The sequence below is a fragment of the Aplysia californica genome, unplaced genomic scaffold, assembly GCF_000002075.1.
Source record: "Aplysia californica isolate F4 #8 unplaced genomic scaffold, AplCal3.0 scaffold00080, whole genome shotgun sequence".
Taxonomy (NCBI): domain Eukaryota; kingdom Metazoa; phylum Mollusca; class Gastropoda; order Aplysiida; family Aplysiidae; genus Aplysia; species Aplysia californica.
This window is the reverse complement of record NW_004797350.1, coordinates 1,254,345-1,267,747: the sequence shown is the minus strand read 5'-3', so window position 1 is coordinate 1,267,747 and position 13,403 is coordinate 1,254,345. Positions and strand designations below refer to the sequence as shown.

The window sequence follows — 13,403 nt, the reverse complement described above, 5'->3', positions numbered from 1 at the left end:
ACACACACACACACACACACACACACACACACACAAACACACACACAAACACACACACACATGCTCACAAATACACTCATGATCACTCACTTGAAAGGGTCACTAGCAGGGAAGCTGAGGTACTCATAGGTGGCTGATATTGACGCAGCCACACCAAAATCCCCCGGCTCAAGTGTATGCAGCACGTGACCGTTAGACGATTGATACGGAAGTTCTAGGGAGATGAGAGCGTCATCCGTGACGTCAGATGTAGGAACAGTCTCTTCCTCCAGGATATCTATGACGTTGACGGTGACGACAGTTGTGGCCGTGACGGCAGGAGACTTGTTCTCGCGAGCAGTCACGTCAAATGTGATTGGCGTGGAAAGAGACTCGAAATCTGGTGACGTCAGTAAGGTAAGATGACCCAACTGGTCAATGGTAAACAGCGAGGAGCCAGGCGCTTTCACTTCCAGGATATTGTCTCTGTTGGCGCTGTCAGTGTCTGCGTCTGTGTAGGAAATGGTCTCCACTGTGCTCCCGGCCGGCGTGTTTTCAGCTAGGGTCAAAGTGTACGAGTTTTGAGCAAACACAGGAGGCTCGTCGTTTGTGTCAACCACCTGAACCTGTACAACTTTGTACACGTCCCCGATATCTGTGCCGACCTTGACCAGGAGGGAAAATAACGGCTTGGTCTCGTAGTCCGGGGGAACGTTGACCTTTAGTATTCCCCTACTGTCTCCGGCGTTGAGAGATATCTTGAAGGTGTTTGCAAAGTTTCCCAGTTCTATGGTGTAAGTTCCCGTCACAGTCCGGCCTGTGTCCACGTCAATCCTGCCCACCTCCATGTTCGCAGCCTCGTTCTCCATCACTGTCCAGCTGTAGTCCACTGTGGTCAACGTGGTCTTAGGCGGGCTGATGGCCACACTGACCGTCGCTGTGGCTGACCTCTGAGGCACCCCGTTGTCCTTGGCAACCACGGTCAGCGTGTACGCGTCATTAGCTAGCAACACGCTGGTCACGGTGGTGATCTGACCAGTCTGGGAGTCGATGGCGAAGTAACCGTCGCTGTTGCCTGCTTGGATCTTGTGTCGTAGCTCACCACTGTTGCCGTTATCCGCATCGCTGGCCAAAGCCGTGGTGACCAGAGTACCGAATGTTGCGTCACGTGCCAGTCCTACGTTGATGACCGTTGGGCTGAAGACCGGGTCATTGTTGTTGGGCACTGTGGACTCCACCGTGATGGTCAGCGTAGACTGGGCGCTGCGGATGGGCGTCCCTCGGTCCTCCACCTGGATTGTTAACGTGTAGCTGGGCACTACAGCCGCGTCAAGGAGCTGGCCAGTGGTCAGTATGCCGGTGCTCGGGTCAAGGCTGAAGACGCCGCCGCTGGAGTCGGCGATGATGCCGTAGGAGAGTTCCCCCGCCGGGCCCGTGTCGGCGTCAGTGGCGTGGAAGTGGAACACCTCGGAGCCCACAGGGGAAGAGTCCGGGACGGTGGTCGTGCTGCCCGTGGTGAACATCGGGTCGTTGGTGTTGGAGTCCTGCACCTGTATGACGACGGAGACTTGCGCCGACTTGGCCGGGATTCCCCCGTCGGAGACGCTCAGGAGATAGCTGTACTCGCTCTGACTCTGGAAGTTGAGACTGTTGGCTACTTTGATCGCTCCAGAAGTCGAGTCCACTAGCTCAAAATCAGCCGAGGTTCCCGTGAGTGTGTAGGTGAGGACATTAAAAGGGCTGGAGATGTCTTCATCGATGGCTGTGATCGTGTCTATCACCGTGTTGCCAGTTGCAGTTTCTTCGGCTTGAATGGAGTAGGAACCTTGGGCAAAATACGGAGTGTTGTCGTTGATATCTGTCAGGGTAATAGTTAGTGTGAACTCGGCTTTTTTGCTAATGCAATCAAGGATAATACATGCTACAATATTGAGAACGTAGCTTGAACTAGTCTCGTAATCCATAGTGACCAGACTCACAACTTGACCACTGTCTGAGCGTACAGTGAACCCCCCGACTGGGGTTGCCGAGGAAATGACGTACTGCATCGTTCCGTCAGTCTCTGAGTTGCCGAGGACAGTTGCGTTCAGGTCATATACTTGAAATCCCGCCAACGTCCCTTCCTCGATGATGACTGTGTCCAGGACAGGGTCAAACTTGGGCTCTGAGGCTGGGAGAACGTTCACAACCACTCTAGCTGTGCCGGACCTGCTGGTGGTACCTCTGTCTGTTACCTTGACCTGAAAGCTATACGTTCTCTTCAGATCATAGTCCATGTCCGTGTCAGTCAAGACTTGGAGACCGCTCAGGGAGAAGATACCAGTGACTCCCGCATCTTCAATGACCACATCAGTCTCGGCGTTTACACCGTCGTCTGCGTCCACTACGCTGAGATTTCCAATACTGACCCCCGCCCCCGTGTTGTGATCGACGTTGAACTCATAGACATGCTGGGAGAAGGCGGGATCGTTGTCATTGATGTCCGTTACTGTGATGATCAGCGAGGCTGATGAGGAGACGCTGTTCTGGTCAGTGGCTTTCAAGACCAATGTGTAGGAGGCCGTCCGTTCACGGTCGAGAAGTTTGACTTGTCTGACAATTCCCGAGACCGGATCAACGGCAAAGTCGCCGTCTGTGTTTCCTGTGGACATTGCGAACACGTTTATTTCGTATAATATTTTTTTTACATTTATCCTGCCACAGTGTTAAAGTAAAGTAGTGCAGATAAGGACTAATTTTGTTGTCACGTTTATAAATTTGATAAAACACTGATGCTAAGGTAACAAAGTCGTTTTTATCTTTTTCTTCCACCCACTGGACTGTAGACAAAATCGAAATAATGTTAGTGGGACCGGAGCACACCTTTCGACATACATGTACTCGCCTGAGCCAACAGAGCAGGATAACAAGTTGTCGATATACTGTCTACAGGGGATGAGTTGATGTCAGGGAATTGAAAAATATGATCAACTCATCCGAAATCCAACTTATTCGTCAGGACTGGTAAAGAAGTAAAGGTGCCGGAACCCTAGAAAAAAGATAAACTTAGTCGGAGATAAACTCAAATGAGTTCAAAACAAGCGGAGTCGACAGTACTCACCGGAGTCAATAGAATAGGAAAACACGGTATTGGCGTCTGCATCCGTGGCCTGGATCTGCACCACCGTGATCCCCAGAGCGTTGTCTTCTGGCAAAGTCAAGGTCGAGATACCAGGGACCAGGGCAACGATAGCGAGAACGTCGTCAAAGTTCTGCACGTTGATGACCACAGTAGTGGATCCTGGAGAAATACGAATGGACAGTGTATATTTGTTTGACTCAATTTTTAATCACTTATTAATATGTCATACTATTACTATTATTATTATGCCAATAGACCAGTACATATTATTTAAAATGGTAGGCTTCGAATCAAATAAAAGGAGATACATAAGAGGCCATCTTGGGAGAATTGGCTTGTAGGAAACACTATAGCGGTGTCGGAAGGACGTTTCTCAGTTAACATTGCAAGTTATCCTCTCCGTGTGTCTGTTTGCTTTTCTGTCTTTGATCCCTCTGTTGATATAATTCTTCTTGTCTTCAACTTCCTGTCCATCCTTAAGAGTGTTTTCCCATCTACCTTTTTCTTAATAGAGCGTCTTTTAATTTAACCATTCTTTTTTCTGCTTTTAGTTAATTATTAGCACACGTCTCAAAGCAGCTTGGGGGCGCTCTGCTGGGGTTGTCAACTGTTCTTTGGTCATCTGTAACATTTGTCGGTCGATTGTGGCCATTGTAGTGTTATTTGAAAGCTACGAGTACTATGGATACTAACATTCTGAGATTTCATTACCAGTCTTGGGCGTTGGTCCTCCATCCACTGCACGCAGCACCAGAGTGTACAGCGTTGTCGTCTCGTAGTCAATGGCGCTGGTCGCGCTGAGTGAAAGTTCTCCGGATACTGAATCGATGGTGAAGTAGTTGGAAGGGTCTCCTGGGGAACAAGCAGAAGTTTTTATGTCCTTTTCGCATGTATTTAAAGTCTTTCTGAAGTAGTGACCAGAATAAAAGTTATGCAAGTCTAGTTAATTCGTTGAGGAAGTCTATTTCATCTCGTAACCCCATCTTTCTGTTGGTACACTACATCTCACGTTGTCTGACATGCAGGGTCGAAGCAGCCAGCCTCTTATATTATCTTAAATATGTCGATCGGTGATTGAGACGCAAAACATTCAGTGTCAAACTCCTCTTATCCCCGTCGTTTGATATTCTACTACCCGGGCGTAGGATAACATGTACTCATGGCAAATGTTTTACAAGAATTATTCAATCATAAGAACAAATTATGTTGAGAGATCTACCAAGCCTTACCAGAAATTATTGAGTGCGTGACTGTCCCAAACTCCCCTATGTCCGCATCTGTTGCCGAAAACGTCGCAATGTCTGACCCCTGCGGTAAATTCTCTATCATATTGACCACAAAGAGGCTTGAGCCGAACGTCGGTGCGTTGTCATTGATGTCACCCACGTTAACGGTGAGAGTTCCCGCCGCGACCTGGTTTGAACTGGTAGAGGCCCGAACAGTGTATGTGTGGGTCTCCTGAGCCTCCCTATCATATGGCAGCGCAATGATCAGGTCACCAGAAGTACCGAATACTACAGCATTCAGATCATCATTCCCGGCAGTGATCTCTACTTTGGCGATGGGAAAGGTTCGTGTGAGGGAGAAGGAGTAGGGGACTGGGCCCGTGTCGCCCTCCGTGACGTTGATGGTATCTGGGAGGTTGAGCAGTTGGAGGAACTCTTCTGTGAGAACTGTGAACGTGACATTGGTGGAGTCGATGCCGTCGGTGACGAGGATGGATAGAGAGTACGTGGTGCTCTCCGGAACCTCAGACAGAACCACGTCAGCATTGTTCATCTGTTGGCACAAACGACAAGACAGCGCTGATAGAAACAACAAAGTGGTTAGTCTAATGTATATAGGCTGTGAGTGTATGTCATCTTTGTATTTAGTTCTTTTATTTTCGTACATCAAACATTGTCCCCGACCCCCGTCCCCCTCATATCTCTCTCTCTCTCTCTCTCTCTCTCTCTCTCTCTCTCTCTCTCTCTCTCTTTCTCTCTCTCCCTTCCTATGATGAAATGTTAGTTAACCCATACCCATACCATATAATTGTCTGTCAGACACTGACTAAAAAATAGGGCCCCACCCTTATAGCTGGATAATTTCGCTGATAGACATTAAATGGGGGGTGAATCCTATCTAGTAACCATGCCATGGTAAAGTTTTGAATCTTATTCGTAAAGACAGTATATCACGTTTCTGGGGAGCCAAGAAAAAGAGAAAAAAAAAAACCCAAACATCTTTGCCTCTCAAAGGCCAGTTGCTTTGAATATCTCCAAAACACCACCCCGGTCTTAAGTATTTTTATATCAATATCAGACTACGGCAGAACTGTGCGACGTGTTTTAAACTATCAGGTGGAATCGATAATCCAGTTTCGACCAAAACTGGATATTATACACTGTCTTTTAACAACAAAACTCCAGAAAAGGAAGCTAAATCGATACCATCTAACTATACTCTCCCAAATGACGACTTACTGAGAACGTTCCATCGTCTGGATCTGCTGTGAGTGCGTACGTGAACGTGCCCATGGGATCATCGGGGTCAGAACATGTGAGGCGAGCGACCACGTAACCGATTGACGTGGCATCTGAGATCACGGTGGTTGTCACGCGGTCACACGTGATGGGCACGTCATCCACGCCTAACACGGTACCTACGTATGTTGCCTGTGTAAACAGAATTTAGATGTTTTGCTTTGCATCTGATTGTAAATGAATAATTTTATATGTTTTACACCCTTAATCCTCCCCCCCTCTAACCCCTTCACCCACTCTCTCTCGCTCTCTCTCTCTTTCTCTCTCTCTCTCTTTCTCTCTCTCTCCCCATCTCTCTCTCTCACAAACACACACACACACATACACACACACACACACACACACGCACACACACACATACACTCACACATCCTTACAATCATTTACATTATCTAAGAGGCGAGCAGGATAATTCCGCCCTCTACGACCAACCTGAATTTTGTGAGAGATATTCCAAATGAAAAAAAAGGAAAGTTCCATGTACTTCATAATAAATTATATCGTTCCAACTTATTGAAATCTCTCTTTACAATGACATTTGGGTCTCTTCGTATTATTGCGCCAACAAAACACCCTTACAATCCCACAATCCTTAACAATGTACTCCCATCCCCCGTTTCTCCAAGTTTTCCTCACGGTGGCAGTTCGGGGTACAGTGCCCGACTTGTCTGTGGCCTGAATCACGAAGGTGTAAGAATCCTCTGTCTCAAAGTCCAAATCAAATGCAACTCGGATGATGCCTGAATGGGAATCGACCAAGCAATTGAATGAATTTTAAAGACATTTTTAAAGACCATTCTGTCTCAGAGGTTACATTACAAAAATCAAACATGAAAAAAAAGAGACACATTTTGATAATTTTGATAAAAGGTAACTATTTTTTTGGGTCTTGTTTTCATAGTAATACCTGTAATTACTTATAATTTGTTCTGTCTATCTATCTATCTATCTATCTATCTATCTATCTATCTATCTATCTATCTATCTATCTATCTATCTACCTATCTACCTATCTACCTATCTATCTATCTATCTATCTATCTACCTGTCTACCGATTCATTTGTCTACCTTACTAGTTACTAGAGTGGTATAGAAAGAGAGATGGAGAGAAAATAATGGGAAGCCGGGATGGGGGGGGGGGGGGGGGGTTGGAGATAAATGACTTACAGACAAACTCACAAATCGACAGACAGACAGACAGACAGACAGACAGACAGACAGACAGACAGACAGACAGACAGACAGACAGACAGACAGACAGACAAGACAGACAAGACAGACAAGACAGAAAGACACACAGACAGGCAGACAAGCAGACAGCCAGCTCGCCATGCAGAAAGACAGACAGAAAGAGAGACATACAGCCAGCCAGACAACAAACCAAACAGAAAAACATACAGCCAGACAGCCAGTAAACCAGACAGACAGACAGACAGACAGACATCCAACCAGACAGACACACAGACAGACATTCGTACCAGTCTCACTGTCCACCGAGAAGGGTACACCTGGTGTGACGACTGTGTACAGGATCTCCCCGTCCACCCCGCTGTCCTGGTCAGAAACCTGGGCCTCGTGGACAGACGTGCCTGAAGATTTACAGCAATATAGTATTGTAAATTATTAGTATATTCACGCACGTGCACACACACACACACACAAATACACACACACACGGACACACACGGACGCACACGCACACGCTCACGCGCACACACACACACACACACACACACACACACACACACACACACACACATGCGCGCACACACACACACACACACACACACACGCACAAATACACATTCACATATATAAATATATGAAATGATTTCATATATATATATATATATATATATATATATATATATATATATATATATATCGCTGGTGGAGTGATGAAACCTCGTAACCCCAGAAAGGAAAATTTTACAGGAGAGACAAAAAACTGATTTACTCTTGAATAAAATGACCTATATGAACCAAAGTTGGTACAGATAGATAAAAACATGTTAGAAACGTGGTTAGTACATAAAAATAACTTTTCTATTGTTTATGTGGTTACGCTGTGGGATACGAGGTTTCATTACACCATTTTTGTCGTGATGAAACCACGTAGTCAGCCGGCGGGAGGGTTGCGAGGTTTCATCAGGACAGAGTTCGAGGGTTGCGAGTTTTCTCGCTGCTCATTTTGGTTGCAGTATGCGTCTGTTGTTTGAAACGCCACAAAGTGATAAAGATGTTTATTCGAAACCAATTGATTTAGAGTTCGATTCCCGGCCAACTGAAGTCAAATAAATGTGTGTTACCTGCAGAATTTATGTTTGAATCCTCAAACGGATTGCTATTAATGCAATTTGTTTCACTATAATTTGCCAAGATTAGATCTGGTTACTTCCAGTTTTACTAAAATGCACAAATTAAAAATAAATCTCTGCAATATAGTCTCTGTTTGCACTACAGATTGTTTTCATAAGAGATGTTGAATCATAATGAACAACCATTAATGTTAATGGTATAAATTGTCATGAAGTGACGATGCATATTGGCAATAACAGATTTAAGCACCTGTAGGTGATTGTACTTTAACGTTTTGTGTAGAGTGGTGAGGTAGTTTATGTGTCCTTCGGAACGGAAGCCCATTCATATTTGAGGTGCATCTTGAACTGGATGTTCACGTCTGGGATGTACTTCAAACACCCGACAATAGGATCACCGGTTTTTCTACCTAGTTTTATAGACTTGTCGTAGCTTCCACACTTAGAATATACCTTGAAGAATGTGTGATCCGAATATTTTTTTGGATAAGTTTCTTGTTTTGCTCTTGCCATCATGAAGAAATGGAGGTAGTCTTGAAGGACCTCGATGCGTGTTTTTCGAAGCGATCTCTTAATAGTTGAGTTCACACTGTTAATTTCCATTTGTGTTTGTCATTTAATATAATGTTTTTGTTCAATTGTGCTTCCATGTGTTGTTGAAAACAGGCTGAGAGAAACATTTTCTAGTGTGGCATTTCTGTATTGGTAACCACAGTTTTCGCTGTCGATAATGGTTTTCTGGAAGTCCAGCTTTTCCTTCAGGAAATCCAATAGACATGAAGCTAACTCATTTGCCAGAAGTCCCCCTTCTGCTTCATGACACACGTTAAAAAGTAGTCTGGCGTGTTGCAGCATCCGATAGCGTAAAGTTATGAACGGCGAGTATCGTTTTATAATGTAAGGCTGATGCTGAAGATCCATTGAAAGTACGGCCATTTTAGGTTCATCACTGGCTAGAGATTTGATGGATTCAGGTTTATCTCGTTCCTTTTCTTTGCACTCTGCCTCCTTTTCTAGAATGTGAGCATTCCAAAGATCCTCCAGCACATTGTAAACTTCACGACTGATGCAAAGGTCGCACATAATATCTATCTTTGACATGAACAGCCACAGGTGATTCTGCTTGAATGCTTCATCGAGGCGGGTCTGTTGAGAGGCCGCCTCCCGTAGTCTTGGCAGAATTGTGCATATATTTTGTAGACACCTGAGTTGCTTTGATAATTATTGGTTCTAAGTTTCTTACAAATCATTCATCCAACCCAGTTCAATCCAGGAACATCTTTTAACACACTGGCACTTTATGGTCACCTTTTAGAAGTGTTTATTGAAGGTATTCCCTATCTGTTTAGTCTCCTCCGAGGTCCACTAGTCATCCCATGAAAGGGTCCACACTAAATCAAAATTAGAATGTCTATCAACTTCAGAGAGCCTTTTACATTTCAGAGTCCAGCTCTTGCAATCACAGTTTGGTTTCAATAACTTAGCTGGGATTTTCATTGAACCTTTACGTATTCCGATCCTGTCCTGATCCACGGATAACTTTTCGCTTATTTGTTGCCACTCCTAAAAACCCTTTCTTTTCCTCTGTGGAGCATCATTTATGCTGGCATCACAAATGGGCTGTGTCTGGGGATCAGGCTCCAGGAAAAGTGGCTAAGGTGCCTGAATTTGGTCTACAGATCGTGTTGCTGTGACCTCGAAGGTAATAATTCAGCATCTGACTTACAGCTGCCTGGTGAAACGTCAGTATGGTTTGGGGTATGATTCCAAGCGACACCAGTGTTGGTGCAGACTCAGTCTGGGATGAAGCTGATACTTCCTTATATCCACATATCAGGGACAGCCCTGGAAAGGACTGCGACATGGTGGGTGGGGTCAATTCATGGAACGTGGTCTGCCCAGCCCTTGTAGGGTATAAAGATCTAGGTGATGAGCACAGTTAGAAGGAGATATTCAATACCGATTAGGAAATGTCCGTATTTCATGTACTTGTGTTGTTGAGGCACAAATTTGTCACAATGTCCTCTAAAGACTTCAGAGTCATCAAGACCATGGTTATGTTCAGTACTATTCGGTCTCAACCACAACTGGAGGATTCGACTACACAGCGGGTTTATAGTCTGAGACTCCCTCGGGGCGGTGCCACTGACAGAAATGTCTTTAGGCAATTACCAAAGGGGGGGGGGAGACATTTCTCGTTCTAGTGCACAGTAGAATTGTAAATGGACTGATCTAACAATGTCATGCTCATAAATGTGCCTGAACTACAACAGGGCACTGCTGCTTTTTCTGTCCTAATCCTTACTATCGTCATTTTCCTCTACTTCTTCTGTATGTTTGTCACACTCTTGTGACCCGCTATTTCCGGGGTGCCTTGATAGTCGAAGCAGACTTTGTGCTGCTGAAGCTAGAGAGGCGAGCACAGTAAGTCTGATTCCCTGTAAAGATTTCTCTGTTGACATTCAACCCTTGGCGTAAAACCTGTACTAACACTAAAAATAGTCTGAGAAGATGCGACACTTTACCCTCTCTTTGATAAACAGAATGGCCTGTTGACATCAGGAGAGTGCACAGATCTGTCACCTAGTCTTGGTAAGGACTACCGTCACCTGTCATTTCAAGGTGTGACTGTTGCCTTAACTTAAATGTTGCCTTAACTTAAATGTTGCCTTAACTTAAATGTTAACTACGTTTGTGCTCGATGAGAACATCTTGATTACCAGCACGTTAGTCATCCTAATGAATGGATTTTTAATATATTTACACAATGTAAGTACTTCACTTATGACCATATTTGAACTTCTGAACTGACTGAAATAAAGTGAATGAATTAAAGAATGAATGAATGTAAGGATGAATGAATGAATGAAATATTTCTTTATTCCGTCAGATACATTAAATGCACCAGACAATGTCAGTTATGGGTGCTTCAATTAAGCTAATTCATATAGAAGGCTTATCCAGAACCTCGTATAAGCACGCCGCTCTTTCAAACCGGGAGTGATGAAACCACGCAAAAGCAGATCGGCGCACCAGGTGAGGGTTGCGAGGTTTCATCACGCCAGGATATCATGGGGGAAAACATACGAGGTTTTTTTATTAAGTTTTTTTCATACTTTCTCGTACTAATTTAACCTTGTACTTTTGACACATTGTGAAGAAGGACTGGGAGAAGACATTAAGTGAAAAAAAAGAATTTCGAAAAAATTGAGGGTTACGAGGTTTCATCACTCCACCAGCGATATATATATATATATATATATATGATGTTTGCATATATATATATTATTATATATATATATTATATATATATATATATATATATATATACGAGTAAAGGAGTAAAAGAAACAGTTAAAGCAGTTTTTACGGGGCTTTCGCTCGTGGTCTAGAGATTGAGTGTTCGCCTCTCATTCAGGACGTCTCGGTTTCGAAACCTGACAGCTAGCAAAAATACACTTCGTTTTTCTTAACCTCCATTCCCTCTCTCTTTTGCTTGCCACTCAAATTAGATATATAGTCCTTTAACTGGACAAAGGAAAAGCTCGTCAAGTTATGCCTTCCAAACACGGTCTAAATGAATGAACGCACTGTGAAAAGCGCTAATTCATCGGATCTAGGTCATAAGAGTAGTGGTAAAATCGTTTTTATCTTTTCGGTTGTATTTGAAACTACAATGCCACGTTCAAGGTGCTAATAATTGAGAAAGAACAATAGGCCATTTTGAGGCTGGACAAAGGCCAAATTGTGGTCGCCAATCATTTTCGAGTTCACATCTGGTACGTGTAAGATAATAGGCTATTGTGCATATTACATTGATATGTAAATGTATAAGATATTTCTTTGTGAAAATTAGTCATGCCCTGAGCCCGGCAATGCATACGCTAAAAATGTAGAAAAAAATTTGAAAATAAAACAACAACAACAAAACTTACGAACGGTCATGATACAACTGAAACTTGAATGGCTGCTGACAAAACAAAACTTTCATTCTCTATAGACAGAACAACAAGTTCGTATTGTCTCACTCTCCCTCCCCCCCCCCCCTTCTCTCTCTCTCTCTCTCTCTCTCTCTCTCTCTCTCTCTTTCTCTCTCTCTCTCTCTCTCTCTCTCTCTTTCTCTCTCTCTCTCTCTCTCTCTCTCTCTCTCTCTCTTTCCCACTCTCTCTCTCTTTCTCTCTCTCTCTCTTTCTCTCTCTCTCTCTTTCTCTCTCTGTCTCAGTCACATGCATGTACCGAAAACAGTGACAGTTCATCGTTATGACAAATACGCATTTGTGAATAAATAGTGCTTCAGCTTGTTTGTTTCTAACATTTGAATAACAGTGGCAGTCCTTATTTTGTATAGGAGTTCGTTCCACATGACTCAAAGTATCTCAGGGCAGTACCCTTTACACAAAAAGTAATATTTATAGCAAAAACAGTTTCATGGCGCAAATTATCCTCAAATGTCTCTTTAACGGATGACTCATCTTCACCCATACTTTGCACAACAGTCTGTAAGAATTTGTCTTAACCATATTTTCCCACAACAATTGAGGCTAGATTTTAAAAAAATATTTCTTCTTAAATTGATATAAAATACTATAAATCTCCGTCGCGCAGAAAACGGGATTGTTCACAGTTATTCCAGCTTCTCACACACATTTTGCACATGCCTGAGGCCTACGCCACAACTCACCAATGATACTTTTTAATCACAACACTTCTGACCAAACAATATTTTTTTTATAGTGAACACATTTTTTTTTTGCCCTAAAAGTTCTCAAAAACATGCCTTCAATAAGCATAAAGTCACGATTAGAGAAAAATGCTGGCTTTGCGTTTAGAAGAGATTTTGCCAAAGTCGTAAACTTTTAAAAATTTGTAGAAACCATCGACTAGGAATTTTTACTAGTATGACGTATTAAGGAATTTTCTACAATACAGTATACAGGTGTTTGAAAAAATATCCATTTGTTAAGACAAATTGATATGTGTTATTGTGCAAAAGTTGGAGAAACTATGTTCGATAGTTAAGAAGATATTTGACTGTAAGTTGCACCACGAATTTGTGATCCCACTATGATCTCTTGGAGTAAGATGTCATAATAAAAGGTGTCGTACGCAGCCGAAAGTTCCAAGAGGATAAGAAGACACACCTTTCTTTTCATCAATTCCTTTAAAAATGTCAGTTCAGAACTAAAGTAACGGTGTCTCGGTACTATGGTGTGCCTTGTATGTTGACTGATAAACTTCGCTTACATTATTATTGTGTTTAAGTGCTTTAAGAGTCTGTTAGAAACATAGACACTTATTCTTATTATTTGGGAGGAGCGCTGCTTAGACCCCGGCTGTGAAGGATACAGTATCACAGCAGTGAGATAACGGAGATAATCGGTACAAATCCTCTCCGTACTGGAATCAAAGTAATGTCTTCTTCGTGCGATGGCTAAGGGCCCAACCTCTACGCCGCAGAT

At 43.4% G+C, this 13,403-nt stretch overlaps 1 protein-coding gene across 3 annotated transcripts in view; it reads right to left on the bottom strand.

Moving 5' to 3' along the window:
* The window catches only part of LOC101847026 (cadherin-23), a 51,268-nt gene that overhangs the window by 6,368 nt on the left and 31,497 nt on the right, over window positions 1-13,403 (bottom strand). For all 3 annotated transcript variants that reach the window (XM_005094362.3, XM_005094363.3, XM_035968757.1), the window contains 7 exons: window positions 7,105-7,215; window positions 6,262-6,365; window positions 5,566-5,757; window positions 4,330-4,879; window positions 3,812-3,952; window positions 3,080-3,259; window positions 91-2,620 (listed from right to left, as the gene is read on the bottom strand). In XM_005094362.3, the coding sequence (XP_005094419.1) occupies window positions 91-2,620; window positions 3,080-3,259; window positions 3,812-3,952; window positions 4,330-4,879; window positions 5,566-5,757; window positions 6,262-6,365; window positions 7,105-7,215 (3,808 nt within the window). The remainder of the gene's footprint in view (window positions 1-90; window positions 2,621-3,079; window positions 3,260-3,811; window positions 3,953-4,329; window positions 4,880-5,565; window positions 5,758-6,261; window positions 6,366-7,104; window positions 7,216-13,403) is intronic.